Below are 25,622 nucleotides of genomic sequence, written 5' to 3' on the forward strand. Positions count from 1 at the left end.
TCACTGGATAAACATAGTGGAGTTGGACAAGGTGAGGGAGCTCCCCGACTCTATCAGCTCATCCAGGGCCTGGTAGGTCCCGACCACAAAGCCCACGAAGCCCAGGATGCTGATGAGGGCATCCTTAATGATGGTCAGGGGGCTCATGCCCTCAGAGTAGTAGGTGGTCAGCTCCAGCAGGGGTGGGATGATGAGGGCCAGGGCGCTGCTGCTCACGGAGCCCACCAGGGAGAGGACCAGGTCCAGGCGTGGGATGAGGATGGCCAGCATGCCTATGGGAGATGAAGGGGGACAGATGGAGAATCCCAGGTTTGGTCAATGCCTCTATAGGTTGTTGACCAAATGACCTTTAAAAAGATGATTTTGCCTTTTTAAGAAGATACCAACCTCCCTTGGAAACTCGGTTTTGCAAACGATAGTTGAGGGCTGGCTAGGTAGCTCAGTTGGTAGAACACGTGCCCAGCACTCATGAAGCCCTGATTCTATCCCCAGCACCATGCAAGCTGGCCGTGGTGACAAGCACCTATAACCCCAGCATTTTGGAGGTGAAGGCTGACACCCAGACCCAGTTTATAGACAATTGAAAGTCTTCATTCCAGCCAGCTGGGACTATACCCGGTATTTGGGTCTGTGTTTCCCGAATGCTCTATTTAGTCAGCAAAAAAGATCGTGCTGTTTACCTAACCACTGTTCAAATATCAGTAGCTTTAATGGATCTTTTGTCACTACTATTCCATACATTTGTGTGTGTTCTGAACGTTCTCCCCATCAAATGATTTTTTGTGCATATTTTCGTGCTTTACCCTTTGACCTGTGTAGGAGGTCCAAGGACAGCTTTCAGGAATGGACGCTTTCCATCCGCCCTGTGGGTTCTGGGGACTGGACTCGGTTGTCAGGCTTGGCACTGGCCCTTTACCACCACCACTATCGAGAAAGTATCAGGTGTGGCTCAGGCTGGCTTCAAACGTGCCGCGTAGCCAAGGGTGACCCCGAGCTGCTGAGCCTCCTGCCTCCACCTCCTGAGTGCTGGGATCACAGGTGTGTGCCACCGCCTCCTCGTTCTGAACCCCAGGGCATCACACTTGCCAGGCAAATACTCTACCAGCGGAGCCACGTCCCCAGCAACCAACGTTCACCGCCCTGATATTTGGCACGGGGACTGAATAAAATACCACGAAATACAGCCTAGGGCAAGCGTACCACGGTCCCCTGTGCACACTGGTAGCGTGGGATCGTTATGTAATTCACTGGATCTCAACGAGCCTGTCCTTTGGCCTCAGTACACCTTTCTAATTCTGGAACATCTAAGACTGGTTTGCGTGGAGGCTGGGGAGACGGCTCAGTCAGCCAAGTATCTACCCTGCAGGCACAAGGAGCTGAGTCTGATGTCTAGAACACATGTTAACAGGAAGAGGTGCAGTCGTAACACCAGCACTGGGGAGGCAGAGACAGGCTCATCCCTGGAGCTTGCTGGCTTGGTAGCCGAGCCTAACTGGTAAGTTCCAGGCCAATGAGAGAACATATTTAAAAAGGAAAGGTGGTGCCTGAAGAATGTCACCTAAGTTGTCCTCTGGCCTCTACATGGATGTGCACATATGGATGAATACACACACACACACACACACACACGCACGCACGCACGCACCTCTCGAAATGGTCAGAAGGCTCCCAGACTCTGTTCTACTTACATGTGAGGCAGACCATGGCGAGACGAATGGACAGGTCCACGGGCAGTGCCCAGCGCTTGGACACCTGGGAGACGGCCAGGGGGATGATGATTTCCGCAGGGACGTAGAACTGCAGGGCATAGGTACACAGGATGCCGACCACGTACAGGAGCTTGACTGACTGGTAGAGCCTGCAAGACACACGACTGTTCTCGACAGTCCGACACCCCCGCGCCTGGCCTCCTGGGGACAGCGGTCTCTGACTTGGGGACAATCTCTGTTTCTTTGTCTGAAAATGAAGGCGTGAAGCCTTCTCCGAGTGCAGAGGCGTCTGCCAGGGCGCGAAGGGGATCGGATGGTGGCAGAGGGGAGGGCCGTGTTGGTGAGGGGCAAGCGGTCCCGCGCATGTGCACACGTGGTGTGGCCACAGACCATCCTGGATCAGACTCAAGGTAGTCATGCTTGCATGTCAAATTCTGTTACCCACTGACCCATTTCCACATCTCACGTTTTCAACACTAGCTCCCCTGGCTTGGGGGGTCCCGGTGGCAGCAGAGACTTCGTCGTGAGCCTGGGAAGGGGAACCGGAAGGGTCCAACCCACAGAGAGGAGTCTCTTGCCCTCCAGCACTTGTGTCTTCTCCTCTAGGTGCTTCTGTGCTTTCCCCCTAGTTATGTCCCCTGCGCACTAAGCTGCCAAGGCCCGACTCTCAGCAGGTGGCTGCTGACAGGACCTCTGTACCCCAAGATTTGGATGTGGCCCCACCTCTCCCTGTGGAAGCGTCTCTGGACCTGGGTCTCCCTGCTCTGCCTGGGAAAGGAAGCGAGCTACACATTTCCACACATCTCTCAAACCCTTCCACCCAAGAGCCCCGAAGGTACCAGCAGTTGGGCAGGTTAAGGGTGATGCTGGCTTTGATGTCATCTCCAAACCGCAGGTAGCCTAGAGCCCCGATGGCAATGTACAGGGTGGTGACGATGGACATCCCTAGAGACAGAATGGCCGGAAAGCGGCGGGCATCCTTCATCTTGTTCTCCAGAGGCAGGACCTGCAGGAGCATCACACTGTACATGGGAAGGTAACAGCAGCAACAGCAGTGACAGTAATAACTAGGAGCACAAAGGAGAGAAAGCCTTGCTGCCTCTGACCTGTGCCCAGGTGAACCAAAAGGCGGAACTTGGAGAGACACTTGTACGCTCTTGCAATGTTATAAACTGTGATCAAGAGGTGGGAGGCACACAAACATTCATCATTATAAAATGGGTAAACATCATTATAAGATGGGTACATTCACCCAATGGAATATTATACATCCCTTAAAAAAAAAGAAATCCTGAAGGAAATCCTGGGGCTGGAGAGACAGCTCAATGGTTTGGAACGCTTAACTGTTGCTGTTGTAGAGAACCCTAATTCAGTTCCCAGAACCCGTATCAGACAGCTCACAGCCACCTGTAACTCCAGCTCCAGGGGATCTACACCCTCTTCCGGTTTCTTCGGGCACCAGACACACATGCAGTGTACCTCTATACATGCAGGCAAAACACTCATATGCATAGAATAAAAATAAAGAAATATATTTGAAGAAGGAGATCCTGACGCACACATATCGCAGTGCCTGTGGAGGCCAGAAGAGGGCGTTGGGTCTCCTGGAACTGGAGCTACAACCTGACGTGGGCGCTGGGATTCGAACCCTGGTTCTCTGTAAGAGCAGCCGGGGCTCTTAACTGCAGGGCCATCTTTGCGCTTCTGATTTATGACACCAGCCATTTGAACAGGGGAGGAGATACCCCACTGTGGTTTGGATTTGTTTTCCCAGTGAGAAGGTGCCTGTTTTCATATATTTGTTGGCCGTTTGTAGTTCTTCTTGAGGAAGCCTCCCCTTGGGTCACACTCACGCGTTTTGCAGCTGGATTACTTTGTTGTTGCTTGCCAGGTTCCTTATACACCCTGGGTGTCAGCTCTCTGTCAGGTGATCATGCGCTTCTTGTTCTGAAGGCTGTCTTTCCTCTGCTCTTGCCTTCACCGGCCAGATGCTCTTTAGTTAGACATAGCCCCATCTGCCAGTTTACTTTTTTTCTTTGTGCCTGTGGAATCCTCTCTAGGAATTCATGCCCTGGACACACCACTGTGTTCAAACCCCACTCTGATGTTCTTTCTAGAAGTTTGAGAATTTTGAGTCTTCCGTTAATGTCTTTGATCAATTTTGTGTTGATTTTAAATTTTTAATCACTTAATTAAATTAAATGTGTGTGCAGAGCTCAGAGGGCAAACTGGTGGGAGTTGGTTTTCTCCTTCCACCCTGTGGGATCCAGGGTTGAATTTAGGTCATTGGCCTTGGAAGCAAGTAACTTCACATGCTGAGCCATCTTGATGGGCCTTGGATTGATTTTGTGTAAGGTAAAGTTTCTATTCAGTGTCATAAGGTTGAGTTTCAGGATGTTAATCTTCCTGATTCTAGGAATTTAAACTCAAGGGAGTCTCAAATTCTGGGATAATTCAGTGGTTGAGGAAATCAGTCCATAGAACCCCTTTTCTTTTTAGCAAGGGAATGTGAAGAGGAACCCTTGCAGGCCTCAGAGTATGACAGGAACCTTGCTTCCCTCTTTCTCTGTTTCTTTCAGGCCACATTCCCTGAAGGCAAGTCCCAGCCACCGAGCCACATTTTGGTGTACTAGTGACAGAGCAATTCTGTAGACATCTGAAGTAGCCAAGCGCAACTAGGAAAGTGAACCCTGATGGATCTCATGAGTGAAGGGGATTCAGGATTGACTTCACAACTTTGCCTTGTGCAAAATCAGGATACAGTGCCCTGGGTCAAAAATCAAGAAAGCCACGATGGTGTGGGCAGAACGTGGAGGGTGTGACACTTTTGAAGACTGGCCTTGCTCGGTTGCATGGGTTGCACTCCCAGTGAACCTGACCTGGGGAGAACGGCTAAGACTTCATTCCTCTCTCACAGTGTTTAAGCCGTTGAGAAACACCTGGAAGTCACAGAAATGTGTGGAAGCATAGGAAGACAAAAGCCAGGCGTTCTGGCCATGGGATAGTTAAAAGGAGATTGGCTAGAAGCTGGTGAACTCAGAGAAAGATTTGCACAGGCTGGGCATGGTGGCACACACCCAGCGTGGGGAGGTAGAGGCAAGAGGATTGCCAATAAGTACAAGGCCAGTCAGGGAAACATAGCAAGACCCTGTCTTGAAAATCAAACCAAAACAAGATTTTAATACACACTTTACCAAAGAAGACATACAAATACCAACTACAAAGCACAAAGAAAGGCCAACCCATGTCTCAGGGGGGAAAGCACTTGCCCATAGATAGCTGGATGTGGTGGAACACATCTGTAAGCCTGGCACTCCTAAGGCAAAGTAGGAGGCAGAGCCAGGAGAATCGACAGAAAGCTCATGGGCCAGCTAGCCTGAGGGCTTAAGAGCAGCCAAAACAGTAAGAAAATCTATCTCGAGAAAGTGAAGAACTGGCTTCTGACCTCCGCCTGCAAACCTGCACCCTCACGAACACTCTTAAAAATTAATAAAACAAACAATCAAATGTGTATAAAAAGTATAAATGATACTCACAACCGATTACCATTAGTTGTTAGTAAACTGCAAATTAAACCATAGTCAAATGCCACTACAACACCTTTCAAAATGGTTGGAGTGAAAATATACTGCAGCTGGTGGGCACAGCTCAATGATGAGGTCCTACATTCAATTCCCAGCACCCTCCCCCACACACTCTGAACTGACAATCCAGACAAGCACTGGCCCAGAGGCAGAGGGCTGGAATGTTCACATGTTCTGGTCGAAGTAAAAGTGCCACAGTAAGGGGGGGGTGTAGCTCAATGGTAGGTAGCATCCCTTGCCTAAAGGACTGGGCTCTGGCTTCAGTCTCCAGCACTCAGAGCACTGACAAACGAACATCTGGGACAAAATGACTGCCATTCTGAAAACTGTTGGCAGTTCCTTCTTAATATCTATAAATATGAGTCCCAGAAGCCTATTCCTAGAAGAAAAAAAAAATAAGTTAAATCCACACAAAGACCCATATACGAGTGCTCAGAGCTGTTACAGATTAGAAACAATTCAGGCACACTTCAGTGCCTGAGCTGAGAGGTAGGACCGACATCAGTGGCTACTCTTTAGTGTGAGCACTGAGCTAGGGATGCAGGGTTAGAGTGAGTGCATTTGGCTGAGAAAATGCTCTTCTCAGCATTGCTATGTAGCCTCTACTTCAGTCGAGGAGAAAAGGAATTCTTGTTTTTTAATGAGCCAGGATCTCATGTAGCTCAGGCTGGCTGTGAATATGCTATAGAGTTAAGGATGACCTTGAACTCCCGATCTTCCCGCTTGCCCCTCAGGGCTAGGATTACAGGCTTGCACCATTACGCCCTGTTTATGGGGTGCTGAGGATGGAACTCGAGCCTTTGTACATGCAAGGTGAGCGTTCCACTAACAGAGCTACGTCCTTTGATCCCAGCGCTTGGGAGACAGAGGCAGGGGCAGGGGCAGGGGCAGGCAGATCTCTGGGTTTGAGGTTAGCCTGGTCTACATAGTGATAACCAGGATAACCAGGGCTACATAGAGAAACAACAACAAAACAAACAAACCAAAAATCCAAACAAAAAACAAAACCAAAACAAAACAAACACACGTATACACACAAAGCCGCACCTAGATCTTTCATGAAGTCTTTTCATTTGAATTATGCACAACCACTAACCTTGATGTTTTTAAAAATATTAGAAAACTCATATTGTTGGGAAGATAAACAATATATATATATATATTTTTTTTTTGAGACAGCCTTTCTCTGTAAAAGCCCTGGCTGTCCAAGACTTGATTTATAGACCAGGCTGGACTCAAACTCACAAAGATCCACCTACCTCTGCCTCCCAAGTGCTGGGATTAAAGGCATGTGCCAGCACTGCCCAGCTGGGAAGATAAACATTGGATAGACATATTGAGACAAAAATAATCTGATTGCCTCTCTGTCATAACCTACTTTCCATCTGCTGGTGAAACTGATCCAAATGAGACCAGAGGTTGCTTTATCCCGTGTGTAATTTCCACAGGCCTAACCCAATGGCCAAGAGCACACAGAGACTGGTTCACAGGTCCAGGGAAAGGCCCCCTTCATCCAAACCTTACCACGCCAATGCTTTCAAATGAAAAAATGGCTGTTCCAAAGAAGAGAGGGTAGGTCTTCCAGCTTGCTACCAGTGGCAACTTGCTGGGGTCTGGAATACCCTATAGGAGAGAAAAACAGGCGATTGTCATTCTGTGGGTGTGCTTGAGCTCTGCTAAGCGAGAGGGACTTTAAGAGGAGAACTGGATTTGAGAAAACTAAATGCCAAAAAGTGCGGCAAGCCTTTAGAATGAGGTAAAACTGATGACTATGGACTTTAATATTGCACAGTACCAAAGAGCCAGAGGGCAGGAACATGCAGGCATTGTCAAAGCACCGAAGATCAGATTCTCATGAAGGAAGCAGGTTTACCAGTAGTCTCTAAAAGAACATTATGAGCACCTATGTGTGGGTAGTGGGCATGAGTATTCAAAGTTATTGTAGTGTAGTTATAGAATGTTTTAGGGCCAATGTAGTTACTCAGATAAGGAGTCTGCTGTTCTCTTTCTGAACCGTAGGTTAAAGGGAAAGAACATAATGGGTGTGGTAAATTCTCTACTTACACCATGGCCCAGAACGTTAAAAACAAACGCAGGATTGTTTTTTTTATAATGGAAGATTCCTGGAATAGCCCCAACACAAAGCAGAAGGTGCTATCTTACTTAGGAAATTCAATTTTGTAGCATTTCTATCTTTGAGACAGGGGCTCAGGTGTCTCAGGCTGGCCTCCAGCTCTCTATGCAGCCAAGGGAGCCGGTGAGTTTCTGATCCTCCTGCCTCCATCTCCCATGGGCTGCAGCTCATCAATGGATGTAGTTTCCTTGCAAAGCAAGCATAGGTTTGCGGGTGTGCATGTGTGTGTGTGTGTGTGTGGTTGTGTGCATGTGTATGTGTGTACGTGTGGGCGAGCAAACATGTGTACGCGTACAGGCACACGCTAGTATGTGAGTGTACATGTGTATGTGTGCGTGAATATATTTGCGTGTGTGCATCCGTGTGTACGGGTATGAGTGTATATGTAGAGTGTGGACACACGTGGAGCCAGAGATCAGTGTCAAGTGTCTTCATTGGTCCCTCTCCGCTTTCTTTTTGAATTAGGGTCTCTCACTGAGACTGGCTAGAATGGCTGGTCAGTCAGCTCCCAGGATCCTCTGGTCCATGTTGTGCTCATTCCAATTCTCCGAACCCAGTGCTGGAACTACAAGCGCAAGTCACAGCACCCTGGCTCTTCCACAGGTGCTGAAAATCTAAATCCAGGTCTTCAGGCTTGTGTGACAAGCAGTTTACTGATGGAACTGTCCCCCAACCCTGCAAACCTAGCTTTTTGAAAAGCTGAATTTGAAACCAGGAGCAGTGTAATCCTTGCACTAGGGAAGGCAGAGGCAGGCGTATCTCTGTGGGTTCGGGGCCAGACTGGCCTACAAAGTGAGTACAAGACAGCCACGGCTACACAGAGAAACCCTGTCTCAAAAACAAACAAACAAACAAACAAACCAACCAACCAACCAACCTAGTCATTTGGAGACACCATAAGAAGGAGGTAGCTCAAACGATGAAACAGTACAAAGAAGCAAGATCACATGTAGTTTCGTCCTAGGCTGAAGGGTGAGGAACGTCTCAGGACTTGGTCCCTGTCTCCTGGGGAGCCAGTAAGTGGTGTGCACCAACCTGGACGATGTACTGAGCAATGATGACTAAGCTGATTAGCATGCTGATGTTGGCCAACAGGGAGAAAATGGTAAGGACTCGGAGGTTCCGGATGAAGACCAGAAGGCCCAGGACGGGCAGGAAGGTGAGCATGTAGAGTCGCGAGTCCATGGTGGGTGTCAGAACTGCCGTTTCATTGTTGTGGCAGCTGATGGTTGTGCCATTAACCGCTTCTACTACCTGAGGCGGGAATGAGAAGACAAGAGGAGGAAGAGAAATCTGACCACACGACGGACTCAGTGCTTTCCCCAGAACCAGAACGTCTTACAAAGAGTTGGGGGGGGGGTCCTGGACAAGTATGGGGCACCTGAGAACTTCTTTTTGGTTTCAATTTTTAAAAACGTTTACGTTTATTTACACGCGCGCGTGTGCGTGTGTGCTCGCGTGCTCGCCCTGGTGCGTGTGTGGAAGTCGAAGTCAACTCTCAGGAGTCGGCTCTCTCCTTCCACCATGTGGGACCAGGGGCTCAAACGCAGGTCATCAGGCTTGGCTGCAAATGCCATCTCTCCAGTCTAGTCTTAGTCAAAATCCTCCCCACCAGACTGTGAGGCTATCAAAACGGTGAATTTAATGACAGGTGACTGCATTAATGGGGGAGCCTGCTGCCTTGCCTCTCGACATCCATTCCCCTGGTCTCGGTTATTCGCAGGGAATTCTCTTTTACTGTGGACTGTAGCTTGGGAGAACTTAAAGGATTACAGAGCTGGAGGGCTGGCCTGTAAATCAGGCTCTGCACTCTGCACTTGAGATGGAAATCTCAAGCCAAGTGTCACAAAGACCAACCAAAAAAAAAGTGAAAGTAAACCCTGACAATGTGGCCCCAAGGCATGAATCACTTATTCTGGTGTCTACGTACACACACACACACACACACACACACACACACACACACAGGGTCTTTTCTCAGACCCTGCTTTTAGCTTGTTCTTCCATTTTATAAGTTGGCTTAGAACCTTCTAGTACACGTATTTTTTGTTTAAAAATTTCCCAGAGTCTCTTTCTTTCACTTGTAACCCCTAAATCCCATGAGTTACTGATCTGTAATTGGCCTAGAGAGTTACTCTCTCTTGCTCTCCCTTCTTAAAATGTCAGATCACTTACCTTATCATTGTGTGTGTATGAGTGTTTTGCCTATGAAGGGCCCAAGCAGCTGCCCTGTAGCAGCTGTGCTGCCGTGACAGGCTTCCTAAGATACTGTAGGCCTGAGTTTCTGTTTCCTGCTAATGTTCCCGCAGTCTCTTAGATCATGTTTCTATTTCTCGGAACATGAAACTCTAGTCCATGGAAACAAGATACAGTAACTCAATAACCTCCCTGAAAATCAGAAACAATAATCTAATAACTGCCTTGAAAAGTCCCCAAGCACTTGACCAATAAAATTAAAGACTAGTCAGAAACCTTTTTGCTTAGCCAGTCAAAATGGTATTGTTAGCTGGGCACTCTTTGTTACCTGGGCACACCTGGTTCCTTGGACACTCCATGAAATCTCTCCCCTACCCCATCCCCTAGATCAGCACCAAGCCATCAGTTTATGACAATCAGCTTCTGCTAAGTGAGAACCAGTCGTGTAAATACCCAGTGAGAGAGTCCCGTTCCTTGCTCTAACCATAAATAAAAACCCAGCATTGCAGCTACTTAGGGCTCCCCTCCCTAATCCACTGCGTTGGACAAGGGGGAGTCCACGCTTAAGCCTAAAATAAAGACTCTTCGTTCTTGCTTAGGTGGTGGTCTCCTGGGGTTTTGGGGTCTTTGTGATCTTTGGAATAACACCTATGTGTGTGTTTGTGCACCGTGTGCATGTCTGGTGCCTGCTGAGGTCAGAAGAGGGCCTCAGATCTCTGGAGACTGGAATTAACAGATAATTGTCAACTCTCATGTTGGTGGTGGGACTAGAACCCAGGTCCTCGGCAGGAGCAAAAAGTGCTCTAATCCACTGACCCATTGTCTAGCCACAGTTATTCTTTATTGACTGGAATTGTACTAGCATTTAGAATGTCAGGGTTCTCCTTTTATTTTTATTTATTTATTTTTGGTATGGATTAGAACACTGGACATCCTTGAACCCTACTTAGTGAAAGCTATTAACGCCTCCAAACATGTTGTAAACAAGACCCCAATGGTGGTTAGTTTTAATTGTCAACTTGACACAATCTAGAATTACCCAGGAAGAGTCTCCATGAAGAACTGTATAGATCAGGTTGGCCTGGGGCATGTCTGTGTGTGTGTGTCGGGGGGGAGGATATTGTCTTGATTTTTAAGCCATGTGAGACAACCCCAGCCCACGGTGGGCAGCACCATTCCCTAGAATCATGTCCTAGACTATGTAATCATGGAGAAACTGAGCTAAGTAGTAGGCATTCAGGATTCATTTCTCTCTGCTCTTGGCTGTGGATGTGCTGTGAGTAACGGCTTAGGGTTCTTGCTGCCTTGACTTCCTCACAATGATACAATGTAACCTGGAGTTGTGAGCTAAAATGAACTCCTTCTTTTCTTGAGTTTCTTTTTGTCAAGGTATCCCATCACAGCATCAAAAAATGAGGCTAAACAATCTCCTAACATACATGGTACACATGTCTCTTTCTTAAAAGGTTAGGGGCGAATGAATGATCGCTCTAAGTTTAAAATCAGTGAAACCCTAATATAAACAATATAGGTGTCCAGGCAATAGAATTCACAGCAGAACAATTAGAATCTAGAATCATGTAAGAAGAAAGTGTAAAGCTGTTTCTGGCATCAGTACTGGTGGAGAAGCATGGGGTCCTCTCCAATACATTCATCCATGCATTTTCTACACAACTTCTCAAGTTACATGATAAAGATTCATTTTATTTTGTAACATAGCAATCACTATATCCACTCTTACCTTGGAATCTTGTTTTAACATAACACACATCACGGGTATATAAATATGAGTCTTATCTCTGGAAATTTTCTCTGCTTTGTGTGTGTGCGTTACCAGGATAGAACCCTGGGGCCTGGGCATACAGAGCAAGTGCCATACCACTGAGTTTCTTGGCTTGGCTTTAGATTTTATTTTTTTGAGGCAAGGTATCATGTAGTCCAGGTTGGCCTCAAACTTACTATGTGGCTGAGGCTGACCTTGAACTTCTGATCCTCCTGCCTCTTTTCCTTCCCAGTTTGCGTAGCACTGGAAGTTGAACCCAGAGTTTTAGGAATGTCAGGCAATTGGTCTACAACTGAGCTACATCTCAACTCTTCTACCTCTGCTTTTTTTGTTTGTGTGTTTGTTTGTTTGTTTTTAAATGATCCCTCCATGCAGTAGGAAACATTCCCAGATGAGCAGCCAGGCACTCACAGGCCTCCATAAATGGTCTCTGTGGTCAGGGCTCTTCCTAGCTGTGGCCACCATTGTCTTCCATCATTAGTGCTGTAACTCCAGCACTGGGGAGGTGGAGGCAGGAAGATCTGAAGTTCAAGATCATCCTCCACTACATAGTGAGTTTGAGGCCAGTTTGGGCTACATGAGACCCTGCCTCCAACGGTAAAACAAAACAAACCCCAAATGATCAAATAAAGATAATACGAACAATAATGTCCTCGGGTGTGGATGTGGCTGGGCTCGTAGACTGCTTGCTGGGCATCCATGAAATTCTGGGTTTGATTCCTATCATTGCATAAACCAGGCGTGGTGGCACACACCTCAGATACCAACTCTTGGTGGGTAAGGGCAGGGGACCAGGAATTCAAGGTCATTTTTGGCTATATAAGTTTGCGGCTAGCCACGGATACAAGAGACCCTACCTCAAAAAAAGAAAAAAAAAATAGAAAAGAGAGAAGAAACAGTGATAGACTTCTTCGAAGTGAATCGGCTATGATAGTCAGCCCACCCTTACTTTAATAAGACACCTGAGATAATCAACTTTTAGAAAGAAAAAAATAGGCTTTTAAGATGGCATGCACACACACACACACCCACACACACACACACACACACACACACACATGGCCCAGAAATCTGTAGAGACATGGAGGGTTGGGAAGGCCAAGCTATCTGATAGCATGGCTTTCGCTACCCAGGATGAGTTTTGGGGGACTCAGATGAAGTAATGTGGTAAGCAAACAATGGGTAAAGAAGCGTCCTCTTGCGTCTTCCTGTCCCACCGCCTCTAGCGTACCTGTTTTAAATTGTCTGCCAGAAACACAATGTACACACAACAGAAGCCAAGCTGGGTGACAATGAGGAAGAAGCTCACGACGTTCCTGGAGGGAGGGGGAGGGGAGAGAGACTCATTATAAAAGAAATTAACTTTTCTGATCCATTTCTAGCCAATCTGCCTTCTGTCCCCAACGGATGTTGGTCCTGTGCCAACACCCTCCATCCTTCTACCCCTGTCAAGAGGGCAGAGAGGAGGGAGGTGACAACAGCTCTTTGTAAACAGCTGCACACTCAGGATAAGTGGTCAAGTTCTCAGGGATGCAAGCCTGTGCCCCACCTAGCTCCGTGGCCTCTGCCTCTCATGTGACCAGTAGCAAGCACACAGCATCTATTAGCTGCCCAGCACACATAAAACATTTTCCCTAATATGTGTCAGACCCTTCATTAGGTATTGAAGATTCATAGATGACACAGGACCTCTTGCTCTGGTGGTTTAGAACAGAATGGTTTGTAAGAAATTAGTATTACGGGGGCTGAAGGAATGTTGCAACAGACAGGTAGACAACAGAGAGGGAGAGACAGAGACAGAGGCAGGCAGGCAGGCAGACAGACAGACAGACCAACAGATGAACAAAGAGAGGGAGAGAGAGAGTTAATGACCTGTGGAGGCAGGAAGGAGCACTTTAGAGAGACCACGATGGGCTGGAGATATGGCTCACTAGTGAAGGTGCAGTCCAGGTCCCAGGATTTACATAAATGCCAGGCATGCACGTTGCTCTTCCAATACTTCCAGCCTTGCAAGATGGAGACGGGGACTCCACAGCGAAATGGCTAGTGAAATTAGCCTTATCAGCAAGCTCTGCATTTGATTGAGAAACCTTGCCTCAACAAGTAAGGTGGAAGAGTGATGGAGAATGATTTCTGATGTCAACCTCAGGCCTTCACATGCAGGAACACACATGTACACTGCATGCACTCCTACACGTGTGAAAGTATGCACACCACACGCACATATGAAAATGGGGAAAAAACAATGCATGAGGAAAACGACCTTTGGAAGGGGGGGAAAAGGGAGAAGGGGAGAGGAGGAGAAGGAGGAAGGAAGAAGAGGAGACAGAGGAAGAGAAAGAAGAGGAGGAGGAAAAGGAAAAATAGGAGGTGCTGAAGGTGGAGGAATGAGGAAGCATTTGTGTAGAGGGAACAGGTAGATTTCACTACTTTCCAAGTGTAGTGTTCACCAGTGGAGCAAGACCAAGCCAGAGGGGGTGGCAGTATGTGCTCCCCAATGAGTAAGAGGGCAGTCGCCTGCATGGAGCTGTGGTCACTGGGGCAGGGGGATGAAAGCATGTTCAAAGTTCTAGGGAGCTGCAATGTACAGACCCTGACTATGGACCACTGGTTAGGGGATGGATAATCTAACATGATGGACCTGGTTTTGACTTGCACCACTCAAAAGGAAGGACAGGCATGAGAAGGAGGAGACCGGGTACATTCATTTGGTATCCGAAGCAGAATGTTGTGCAGGAAACAACTGTGTCTCAAGCAGCTGGGATGCTGAGTTGTGCCAATGGATGAATCCTTGAGGAGGCAGATCAAGGTTGAAAAGCATGCAGAATCTGAAGAGGAAAGGGCGGAGGTCCCAACTGACAGATTCAGAGGAAACTCCAATTCCCCAAACTCCAAAAGGCAGGCCACATATCCAGAAACATGCTCAAGCTGGATCATAGAATTTCTGGTGGTTAGATAAAAGCCAGGGTTCCTCTGGAGCTTAGGAAACTGATTCCCATCTGCTAAAAGCAGGTCATTTTCCTTATTTCTGGCAGAAGGGACATATGGCTCTCCAGTGACATACCTGTGGCTGCATTTCAAAGTGCATGCGGTCCTTAGGGCCCCTCTGTATCATAAGTACCTACTTCACATTTCCAAGTCCATGCTAGCATCCTAGCCCTTCTCACCCCGCCCCCACAGCTGCTCATCATTTTTATGACCCAGATAACCTCACTATTCTCTGCTCTTGCTATTCTTACTATGCACTCTCTATTCTCTATCTCTGGTTGTTCTCCCTTCTCTCACAGATAGCCGTGGTCATGTCTAGTCTGCTGGCCATGTGGTCTTTCTTCTCTCTTTGCTCTGGACTCTTCCAAATGCTTCTGGGTGTTCTCTCTGTCTATCTATCTCATCAACATAAAAAACTTCCTCTTAACCATACCATGGAGCAGTGACGTTGGCAGTTTCTTTACTGCACCCCTCATCTACATTTGGTGCTGAAACCCTCACAAACTCTAACCCTGGAGAATACCGCTTGATAGGCCCAGATCTACAGTGGTTCTGACAGGAAATAGTCAAGGAAGCTGGGGGAGGGGGGAGCCAACAGCCAAGAGAAAAAGAAGAAATGATCGTCCCTACGGCTGCTGAGATGCCCCCAGGGTAGGAAAAGCTCAGCAAGAAGGCCTTTCAGGAACATGGCGGAAGAAATAAAAAGCAGTAGAGACAAGAGTGGATGCAAGGCCATCCCTCCTCTCTGTTTGACTTCTGTGTATACGCATGTTTACTCTGTGTGTACGTGTGTGTGCATGTTCACTGTGTATGAATGCATGTAGGCATGGTCACACTCTTGTCCATATATGCTCGCTGGGTATGTTCACTCTCTCAGTGTGCAGAGGCCAGAGGTTGATGTCAGGTGTCCTCTTCCATCAACTCTCCACTTTATTTTATCAAGTGTAGGTCTGTGGGTGAAGCCAGGGCTCAGTAATTCCACTAATTTAGATGGCTAGCTCAACCCAGGGATCCCATCTCTGCTTCCCAAGTCCTGGGACTCTACATAGTCCATCACGCCTGCCTGGCTATTACATGGGTTGTAGGAATCTGAACTCTGGCCCTCATGCCCGTGTGGCAAGCACTTTCTCCACTGAGCCATCTCCCCAGTCCCTGTCCCCATCTTTTATGAAGCCAGACACTGCAGCTCTGAGCAATGGTACACACCCAGTTCAAAGTTTGGACCCAGTGTCAAAAGTACCATTTGCTCCACTGCAGGCTTTTGGTATATCCTGTGGATAACTGTATTGAATACTTAAATTTTGTTAGGTCAACAAAGCTTGATTCACCAGTTTTATCATTTGTAAGAAAATGATACAGGGCCATATTTAAACGTTGAGAGAACGGGCCCACACCAGTGAACATGCCTATACGATGGTAATTAGTTGATGACCAGAAAAGGCAGGGAGGGTGGGATATAGGCATAAGAACAGAGACAGAGGAAGACAGAGGAGTGAATTTAAACTCAGCCACCGAGGACAGGAGGTATTGACATGCGTGTTACTGCTGAGATCCTACAGGTGGGTTTCAGGGAGGAACAGTCCAGCTCAATCAAGTGTCCCAAACTGAGTCTTTCTGCTCTTTCTGTTTTCCATTCTTCCCTCAAGACTTCTTCTGTCCCTGGCCTTATGACTGCTGACTTTACTTCTGTAAGTCTGGCATTCACATGCAGTGAGGTCTCCTCTCAAATTTCACCCCAGACCCATGTTGCCCAAAATAGAAGTGGGCAGAAGTCTGAGTCAATCTGGCTCTTCTTTCTTGTTTTTTTTTTTTTCCATTTGTGTGTGTGTGCATGCCCCCCCTCAACCCCCAAGACAGGGTTTCTCTTTATAATAGAGCCTTGGCTGTCCTGAACTTACTTTGTAGCCCAGGCTGGCCTCAAACTCAGAGATCCACCTTCCTTCCTTGGCCTCATGAGTGCTGGGATTAAAGGCATGCGCCACCACACCTGGCTTGTGTGTGCATGTTTTACATGTGTCTACACATGTGTGTGTATGCATGTGGAGGCCTGAGATTGATGTCCATTGTTCTCCCACCTAATGCGTCGAGGTAGGGTCTCTCAACCAAGCCCAGAGCTGCCTGACATGGCTAGCCTTGCTAGCCAGCTTGTTCTTGGGAATCCCCAGTCTTCATTTTCTGAGTCTGGAATTCTAGATGGAACGCACACACACACACACACACACACACACACACACACCTGACATTCATGTGAGTTCTGGAGATCTGCTTGCAGGAGAAATGCTTTGACTAATGCGCCATCTCCCCGGCCCCAACTCTTTCCTTTTCTTTCAGCTAATCCCTTACTAAGACAATTTTCCTTCATTCCCCTTGACACACACAGTCTTGGTCTCTGTCACCATCAGAATGGACACTGTCTGCACTAAACCTCCTCAGGGGCCGAAGTCTGCCCTAGGCTCCTTTATAATCTCTTCTCCTCACAGAAGCTGGACACGTGCTTACTTCCCCGATTCAGAGCTCTTGCCTTAAGAAAGGGGCTGGAGAGACCGCTCAGTGGTTAAGAGCATGTACGACTTTTTCAGTTATTAAGAGCGTGTACTCCTTTTTCTAAAGGACCAGAGTTTGGTTCCCAGCCCCTACCTCACAACCAGGGGAGCCAATACTTTGGAGGCACTTGTACTCAGATGCACAAACCCCACCCCCAACACACACATAATTAAAACTAATAAAAATGAGTATTTTTACTTAAAAAAGGTTTATTTAACATGAGTGCTGCATCTGCAAGTACACCTGCATGCCAGAAGAGGGCAGCAGATCCCATTTCAGAGGGTTGTGGGCCACCATGTGGTTGCTGGAAATTGAACTCACTGTCTGGGAGAGCAGACAGTGCTCTTAACCACTGAGCCATCTCTCCAACCCCAAATGAGGTGGTTTTTTTTTTTTTTTTAAGAAAATAGCAAAATCTTAGAGAGTCTCTAAAATATACAATATAGGCCAATACAACAGTGCTTGCTGCCACACTTAATGACCTGAGTTTGAGCCACGTGATAGGAGGAGCAACCTGACTCCTTTGGGTTTTCTGACTCCCTCCCCCACCAAAATAAATACACACATAATTAAAAATAAAACGCGCTTTGCCCCTTCCTCAGTGTCCGGAACCTGACTTTGCATGACTCTTCATGCTACCTGGTCTTTGCATAGCATGAACCTGTCACATACCCTCACGGGACTTGCACCATCACCCAGCCCCTGCTCCCTTCCTGAAAAGTCCTCCCAAGTCCTGCCTTCTCCCCTCTAAGTAACTCTTCATCCCTCAAGGTTCCTTTCTGCAGAACCCACCTCAGCCACCCTGGCCTGACACATCCCCCTACCCTTGGCTGCGACATTCCTCCATTTGATGGTAGCCAGAACCTCTTCCACGTGTAGCCCATTGGGTATTGCATAATTAAGCTTTCCCAATGGACCCTGGGTAATGCAAGAGCAAAGCCTGGCTGTCTGTCTCTTCCCCTGCGGTGTTTGCAGGGAGCAGTATGGTTTCCTGAGAGTGTATGATAAATGAACACCTGTCACCAGAGATCCGTGAGAACTGTATGGGTGATGTTGGAAGTGACCTGCTTCCGCGTGGAGAGTCTGACCTCTGAGCCACCTGGTCAGGGAAGAAGACGTTCCCTTCCGGTATTGGTTTCTCCTCCCACGTCCTAAGCCACTGTGAACAAAGCAAGAGCAAGGTACCTCCCCCAGTGGGCGTGGTTCTGCAGCCAGGCGTTGGGACTGGACGCCAGTCCGTGCATCACTGTGTCTCCATAGTCCATGAAGGGCTTGTTGAGTCTGCAGGACGGAGCACAGACATCATTTTAAGAGACAGATGAACCTAAGATTTTTTTTTTTTTTTTTTTTTTTAAAGATCCAAGAGGCCAAGCTGGAGAGATGCCGTGCAAACATGAGGACCTGAGTTCAAATCCCAGAACCCATATAAAAACACGGGTCTGAAATTCCTGCACTACTACACCAAGATGGAAGGCAGAGACGGGAGACTCCCTGAATCCCTGGCATCTTGTTGACTGCGTAGCCTGGCATATGCCGCAGCAAACAAGAGACTTTTTGTTTGTTTTTTTTTTTCAAACAAGGTAGAAGGCCAGGACTGACAGCTGAGGCTGGTGTGTTGTGGCATGAGGGAACGAAGAAAGGAAAAGGACAGACGCGTGGACAGGAAAGCTGGGATCCAGCGGGGCTGTGCGCGCTCTGATGTGGGAACCTAGCGCATTTACTGTCCACAGGTTTAGTGCACACAGCTGAACGAGGGGCAGGTTTACTCAATCTGGGGAGGGCCGCATCCTCAAGCTGCTGTCGTCCAGAGGAGGGAGCTGTGATTGACAGTTGCCGCGTGCACTGTCAACGCGCACAGTGGGAGCAGAGGCAACATTCGCCATCTCTCTGAGCCTCACCTTGGAAAGGCTTTCCGGGTCATTGGAATTCTTGACATGGCTCATGCCAGAAATACATCCACTCAGGTCTTCCTCCACTCCCCACAACTCATGGGTTAGAAAAAAAATGTTAAAGAGATTTAGATTGAGGCCACACAGATACAGGGTGGAAAGAACATGGAGCCGGTACAGCCAGGTTCTAACTGAGGCTGTAATACCACTGCACTTTGTTCTCACGTGTGATCCGAGCAGTTTCCACACAGCTTGAGCACATGCCTGGCATGGGTGTAGTGGTGCCTAGAGCCCTGGCTCTGGCTGAACTGGGGACAACCCTCAGAGGCAGGAATGGGCAAGGTGGTCTGATCAGATAAGCTCCAAAAGTCCAGACTGAAGTCACTTAAGAGCTCAGGGCCTTCCCTGAGATCTCCCCATCCCTGAAGCTCCTTTTCTTGGCAATCATGGGAACCACAGAGAAGGAAGCTCTTCTAATGAGTAGGATGATGGGGGGAGGGGGATGTCCCTGAGAGACCCACACACGGGACACTCCTCACCTGTGACAGAAGCGCTGGGCACACCTGACCAGGATGTGCATACAGTGGCAGGCGACGAGGCCTATCACCAGCAAACTGAGTGGGCCCATCTGCAGGCAGGGCAGACAGGAGTAAGGTGGGAGAGAAGACAGCTTAGTGGTGCAAATATTGCCGAGGACTCAAAGATCTCTTCCCCCCCTCCTCTCTCGTTGCGGGGGGGGGGGGACTCCAGCCCGCCACAGTACATGTGTGGAGACTAGAGGACAGAGGGCAGAGGATAAAATCTTCTTTCTCCTTCCACTGTGTGAGTCCCAGAATCAAACTCAGGTCAATGGACTTGGTGGCCAGTGCCTTTATCTACTGAGGCATTTGGTAGCCTTGAAAGAACTTTCTAGAAAACTGAGTTAAAAGAGAGTTTACTATTCTTTCCAAAAGTTATCCTCAAGTCATGTCCCAAAAGTACACATAACAATGATGATGAAGTTTGTGACGGCAGTAGGGGACTCAGAGTTTTGACCACATGTCCCTTTGGTGGTCTCTGAGGTGTTGCCAAGGATACCTAAGCTCTGCAAAGCCAGACTGGAAAACTGCTCCTACTCCAACCTTTACAGTGTACAAAAGAAGGAGGCTGAGGCCCGGGAATGGATGAAAAGTGTTGACTTGACTCCTAGTGCCTGTGGCTGAGACAGAACTCAGACCCAGGCTTGATGTTTAGATTCTAGGTCAGTGTCAATCACCCCTCCTCCTCCCCTCCTGACCCCTGCCAAGGAACACTGTTTGCTATAGGGTATTTTAAACCATTATTGTCTCTTTCCCCATTCCCACAACTCTTTATAATGGCCCTACTTAGCCATTCCTCTTACCAAGATGCCTGCATTCTTCACAGCCAAGGGGAGTCCCAGGATCCCCGTGCCCATGTTGCCTTTGACCAGATGAACCAGTGTCTGGAACCCTCTGCAAGACAGAAAGGAGGTATGGGGACATGGGAATGGAGATGGGAGAGAATCTGGTAGCCATTTCCTCGTAGCATGTCAGCACCTCAGTGAAACTGGGCAGGGAAGTTCACGGCCATCTTGATCTCCATGTATCCTTGCTTTGGTACAAGTGGGTCTCCTGGAAGGTGAGCATTCACCCCACATTGTCCAGAAGAGTTCCAGCATTAGCAACTCATGCTCAGCCTAGGCCATGAAGCCCTGACTATATGAGACACTGTGCTGAGCAGTTTATATATTTATATAAAACATCTCATTTAATCTTCTCAGCAGGACGATAAAGTAGGCAACAATGTGGGTTTTGGTTTACAGATGGAAAATGGAGGCACAAAAGTACTTAGATGATTTGCCCCGGTGGGCACACCAGAAGGGAGGCGGGGCTGGAAGCCAAGCTGCTTCACAGCTCTGTTCTTTACTTCTGCTGACCGCTGGGAGGCAGACCCAGAGCAAGGGAGCAAAGAGGCAGCCCTGTGTCAGCACAGGGGAAACTGAGGCCCGGAGACTGGCCTGAGTCCCTGTGTTGTGGCAGAGACGGGACTGTACTCCAAGGAGAGGGGACAGGCAGACAGGAAGGTCCCTGTGACTTCTCAGCAATAGGTCAGGTGACGTGGGTCATCTGGGGATTGATCTTCAGAGAGACTTTTTTTTCTTTTCATCTTAGCCCGGGACATTAAATCTGGCAAATGGCATGACCCTTATCCCAGTGAAGCCCAAACTAAAGCAAAGGACTCCCACTCTTTCTGTTAGTATTTACTCACGGTGTTCGGGGCCATACCCAGGGCCCGGGACATGCTAGGCAAGGGCTCTGCTTCCAGGTGGTGCCCTCCGTACTTATTATTTCTCTCTTTTTTCTTTTTTTACTTCCCTTCCTTCCTTTCTCCTTCTTCATCCTCCCACCCCCTTTTGTTTTTCTCAGGGTCTCACGCAACACAGGCTAGCCTCTAACTCACTATATTGACAAGGCTGACCTTGAACTTCTGACTGTTCTACCTCTACCCCTCCAGTGCTGGGACTTCAGGTCTGTGTACCACCATGCCCAGTGGTACCATGCAGTGCTGGGAATCGAACCCGGGGCCGTGTGCCGTCTAGGCAGGCATTCTACCAAATGAGCTATGTCCCCAGCTTCAACATACTATTTCTTTAAGACAGATAAGAAGTTGATCCAGAGGGCAAGGTCATTAGGGGAGAAAAAAATTTCCAAGTTGGGACTTTCTCTCCCAGTGAATTTCAACCCCAGCTTTCTTCTAGAGGCCCCTCTATCCTGACCTTGTGCAACACAGTACTAAGCTTTTATCTAAACCCTTAGAAGCCTTAAAAATTCCCCCAAAAACCCTCACAGCCAAGGAAAGGATCATCTGAAAGCAGGGACAGGAATCTAGCAAGAGCCTGGATTTTGGAATCAGACAAACCTGGGTTTCAACCCAAGGCTGCTATGTACCCAGCTCGGTCATTTTGTGGGGGCACATGTTTGGCTCTGCAGAGACTCTGCAAATGTTAAGAATAATGATATTTTGAAAGACTTCACCCAACCCCTGGTCTCGACACTAAACCCCGAGTCCTCTGGCTCTGGTGGACCTGCCGGTGGATTGGTGGGAGTTAAAGAACAATTGGAGGAGAAGGGGGGTGGAGAGTCCCGCATGCCTTTCCCTTTCCCTGTGGGTGTCAACATTGCTGACTGAGAACTGCATGCCCCCTGGCCCCCAGTGATGGGCTTGTTTTGCAACTGGAAAGGGGTCAGCGGGTCACTTAGGAAATTTCTAACTAAAGGACTTAGGAAACCAGAATCAGCTTGCAGCCAGTCAGCCAGCTTGCGTTGTGCCAAGCCATGCAGAATTTTTAGACCATGAGCCAGGAGGCCTATGTTCCGTTTCTAATTCCTTTGGTGACCCGGAACCACCATCACAGGTATTTTTTTTAAGCACCTAAGAATACAATAGGTTCTATGCGTGAGGGCTTCGTGATCACATATAAGGTACAGCCAACCTGGGAGAAGCAAGCCATCACTTCTAGACTCTACCGCTTTCTCCAGCTGGTAAGTGGGAACCGAATCCAGAGTGCCAGACCGTATCAGCCTCACACTTATCCAACCTGTATGACTTGTCTCCAAGCCCCACAATGTCCTCTCTGGCTCTTGCTTGCTTTATTCTTCTGACTTTTGAGTAGCTGAAATTGCCACCTCGACCATCCAGGACACGGGGCACAAGTGTCAGCTGCTTCTCTCAAAGTTGAGAAACACCCCTGCTCTGCTGTGGGTGGCTCTGGGGCCCTCAGTGGCTTCGCTCTAGTGATCTCCAGCATTTAGAAGGCCCAGGACAAGTTCCAGGGGCAAAGGAGCCGTGCCACACTGCCAGCAGCCTTTGCATCCATCCCTGCAGCCTCCCGTAGGTGGTGTGGAGAAAGGTTGTGCCCATCCCTTCGGCACCTCCTCCCTCTCTGCCACACGCTCCCTTCCTCCACATTCCTAATCAGCCCTCCACACATGCTCAATGTCCTGGGTCCCACCTGCTCCTCCCTGCTTTACATATGCGGAAAGTTGACTCAGAGGAGAGGAGGACAGGGATTCCACCTGCTCCCGGACCTTCTGGTCCTCTGTTAAATGTTCTCCCCACCACACTGATGGTGTTACAAGCTGCTCTTTCAAGCATGAGCCTGTGCTAGCTGGACTACTGTGTTGGTGAAGTCAAACGAGGAGGAGGAGGGTACTGGAGCCCTGCAGCTTGCCATGTTCTGTAAACCTTTGTGAATGCCTCCCCACCTCCCCCCGAATCCATCTTCCAGGAAATGGAAGAAACCAGAATCTTCCACATGCTGTATTTTTGCAGCCCCAGTGACAACAGGCGCCAGGCTTGCTAACATGGAGAGGCTTGCTTGTTGGTTGATGAGGCCACTGTGGACTTACAAGCCGAGCCCAACTTCCCTCCAAGTTCTGCCTCCCTCCTAGACACCCAGAGCTTCAAACGGGACTTTAGCAACAGCACTGTATTTCAGCCTCTTCCTTCCAATAAACCTTAGCACGTGGCTTAAAGCTGTTGGGCCTCGGTTTCCTTCTCAGGACTCCTCAGTTTCTGAAAAGTGGCCCCAGCTAGAATGTCCTATTAGACATAATGCCTGGCTCCACTTTTTTTTTTTCTTCTCTTTGGTGTTCCAGGCGGCACAGTGGGTTGAGGGTCAGACACACCCACCTCGAGGTCCAGGCTGGAAGCTGATGGAAGCAGACATGGGGTGGCGGGGGAGCCGCACTCACGTTATGCCCTTGGTCTTCGTTGATGACTCTGAAGAGCTGCCATTCACGAGACTGGGATCCTGGTTCTGCACCTTCTTGGTACCCTCAGGAGACGACACGGGGTCCAGCTTGACAGTGGTGGCTGCTATCCGGGGACTCCCGGCACTCTTGGTCACAGACATGACAGCTCCAGAAGGGGCAAGCTCGGGGTAGGGAGAGGGCAATCCGGGAGGTGTGGGTGCAGGTGCAAGCTGGGCTCAGTGGATCTGGCCTCAGAGCTTGCTCTGGCTGGACTGGGATGAGACCACGCCCACCTGCAAGGACGCCCCGCCTCCTCGTGCCTGAAGAAACCCGGGGTAGGAGGAGGAGAGAAAGGAGGGATTTGGGGAGGGAATCCGGAGCTTCATTGGTGTTGCCCAACCACAAGGAAGCAGACAACAACTACAATGCAGCCGATTTTTAATTTTTATTTTGTTTTATTTTATTTTGAGATAGGATCTCATGCAGACCAGAGCGGCCTCTAACTCACTAGAGAGCCAAGGATCACCTCAAAATTTTGATCCTCCTGCCTCTACCTGCTGAGTTGCTGGGCTTACAGACTTGTGTGCCACCACACTTTTTTTTTTTTTTTTTTTTTACACAGTTCTGGGGACAGGACCCAGGGCTTCCGTCATACAAGGCAGTCCACGTCTGAGCCATACTCCTAGCCCAGCCTGATAATGTTAGCGGCTGGAGCTGAACTATTTATTATGCGCTCTCCTTAGGGTCACCTATTTCTGCCTCTGAGAATATCAGATCAGGCTTCCCAGGGGCCCCTAGCCTGCAGAACGCTCTGAAAGGGTAGGAGGTGCAGCCGGCACCTCACCTAGATCAGTTCTCCACTTTCCTCCCAACTCCGCCACCCTTTAATACAGTTCTGCGTGTTGTGGTGACCCCCAACCATAAATTCTTTCCTTGCTACTTCGTAACTGTAATTTCGCTACAGTTATGAATCATAATGTCAATATCTGATATGCAGGCTATCTGATATGGGATCCCCCCAGAGGGGTCATGACCCACGGGTTGAGAACTGCTGAAGAGCATTCGTTGCTTTCTGGATGCTCTGTGGAAAGACAGGGTTTCCTTGGAGATGAGAAGAGACAGTTGCTGAATGATTCCCAGGAGGGTTTTCCTGGGAGGGCCACAGCTTGGGGAAGGGTGTGATTTCCTTAAGGTTACATGTGGCTTTCAGATTAGAGCCCTGGAGCTGGTCTCTGAAGCCTCTTTGATGCTGCTCTCTGTCATTATCTCTGCTCAGGACGGATGAGCCAGCCAAACTTTCCTCCTCCTACAAATTACGGCATTTTTCTCAAGTCATACCCGTCTCCCCACCATCGCCCGTCTCCTCCTCAGAAAGCAGCGTTTACTGAGACCATACTATGTGTAACTTAAAACACCTCCGTGGTAGGAGAGACACTGGAGACAGATTCTGAAGGGCCTGTCCCTTACCGGGGCTCCTTCTAAGCTCCCATGTAGAATTTTGAATTTGTGGTGTGTCTGTGTGTTGTATGGTGCACACAGTGTGTAAGAGGTGGAGGTAAGAGGTGGCCTTGAGGTGCCTTCCTCACTCAATCTCCACCTTTTTTAATAATTTTAGTTTTTGAGACACTATGTAGCCTGTGGCTGTCCTGGAACTCATTCTGTAGACCAGGCTAGCCTTAGGCTCACAGAGATCATCCTGCCTCTGCCTCCCCAATGCTGGGATTAAAGGCGTGTGCCACAACACTGGGTTCCACCTTGTGTTATTTTGAGACATGGTCTCTCACTGAACCTATAGCTCAACAAATCCGGCTGGTGGGCTCCAGAATCCCGCATGTCTCTGCCCCTGGCCCCCAGCAGCAAGATTACAGCCACGTGGAGCTGTGCCTGGCTATCCTGTGGGTTCTGGGGATCAAGCTCAGCCCTCCTGTTCTCACAGGAAAAAACTTTACTGACTGAGCCATCTCCCTAGATCTGGTTTTGTTCTGTTTTCTCTCCTGAAGAGTCTCACCCCAGGCTCAGAGATGGCTCATCAGTAAAGATT

The 25,622-nt window shown here is 48.6% G+C and overlaps 1 protein-coding gene across 1 annotated transcript; it reads right to left on the reverse strand.

The window, feature by feature from the left end:
• Slc36a2 (solute carrier family 36 member 2) lies at positions 1-23,742 on the reverse strand. The gene is made up of 10 exons (XM_055602863.1): positions 23,582-23,742; positions 20,209-20,299; positions 19,367-19,455; positions 18,124-18,219; positions 12,638-12,722; positions 8,463-8,681; positions 6,818-6,916; positions 2,549-2,715; positions 1,689-1,858; positions 1-272 (listed from the first exon to the last, which is right to left on the reverse strand). Exons 1-10 carry the CDS (start codon positions 23,740-23,742, stop codon positions 1-3), a joined length of 1,449 nt encoding a protein of 482 aa, XP_055458838.1.
• Between the last annotated feature and the right edge of the window lie 1,880 nt (positions 23,743-25,622).

The sequence above is a fragment of the Psammomys obesus genome, unplaced genomic scaffold (genome assembly GCF_907164565.1).
Source record: "Psammomys obesus unplaced genomic scaffold, mPsaObe1.curated_primary_1811, whole genome shotgun sequence".
NCBI classification, from domain to species: domain Eukaryota; kingdom Metazoa; phylum Chordata; class Mammalia; order Rodentia; family Muridae; genus Psammomys; species Psammomys obesus.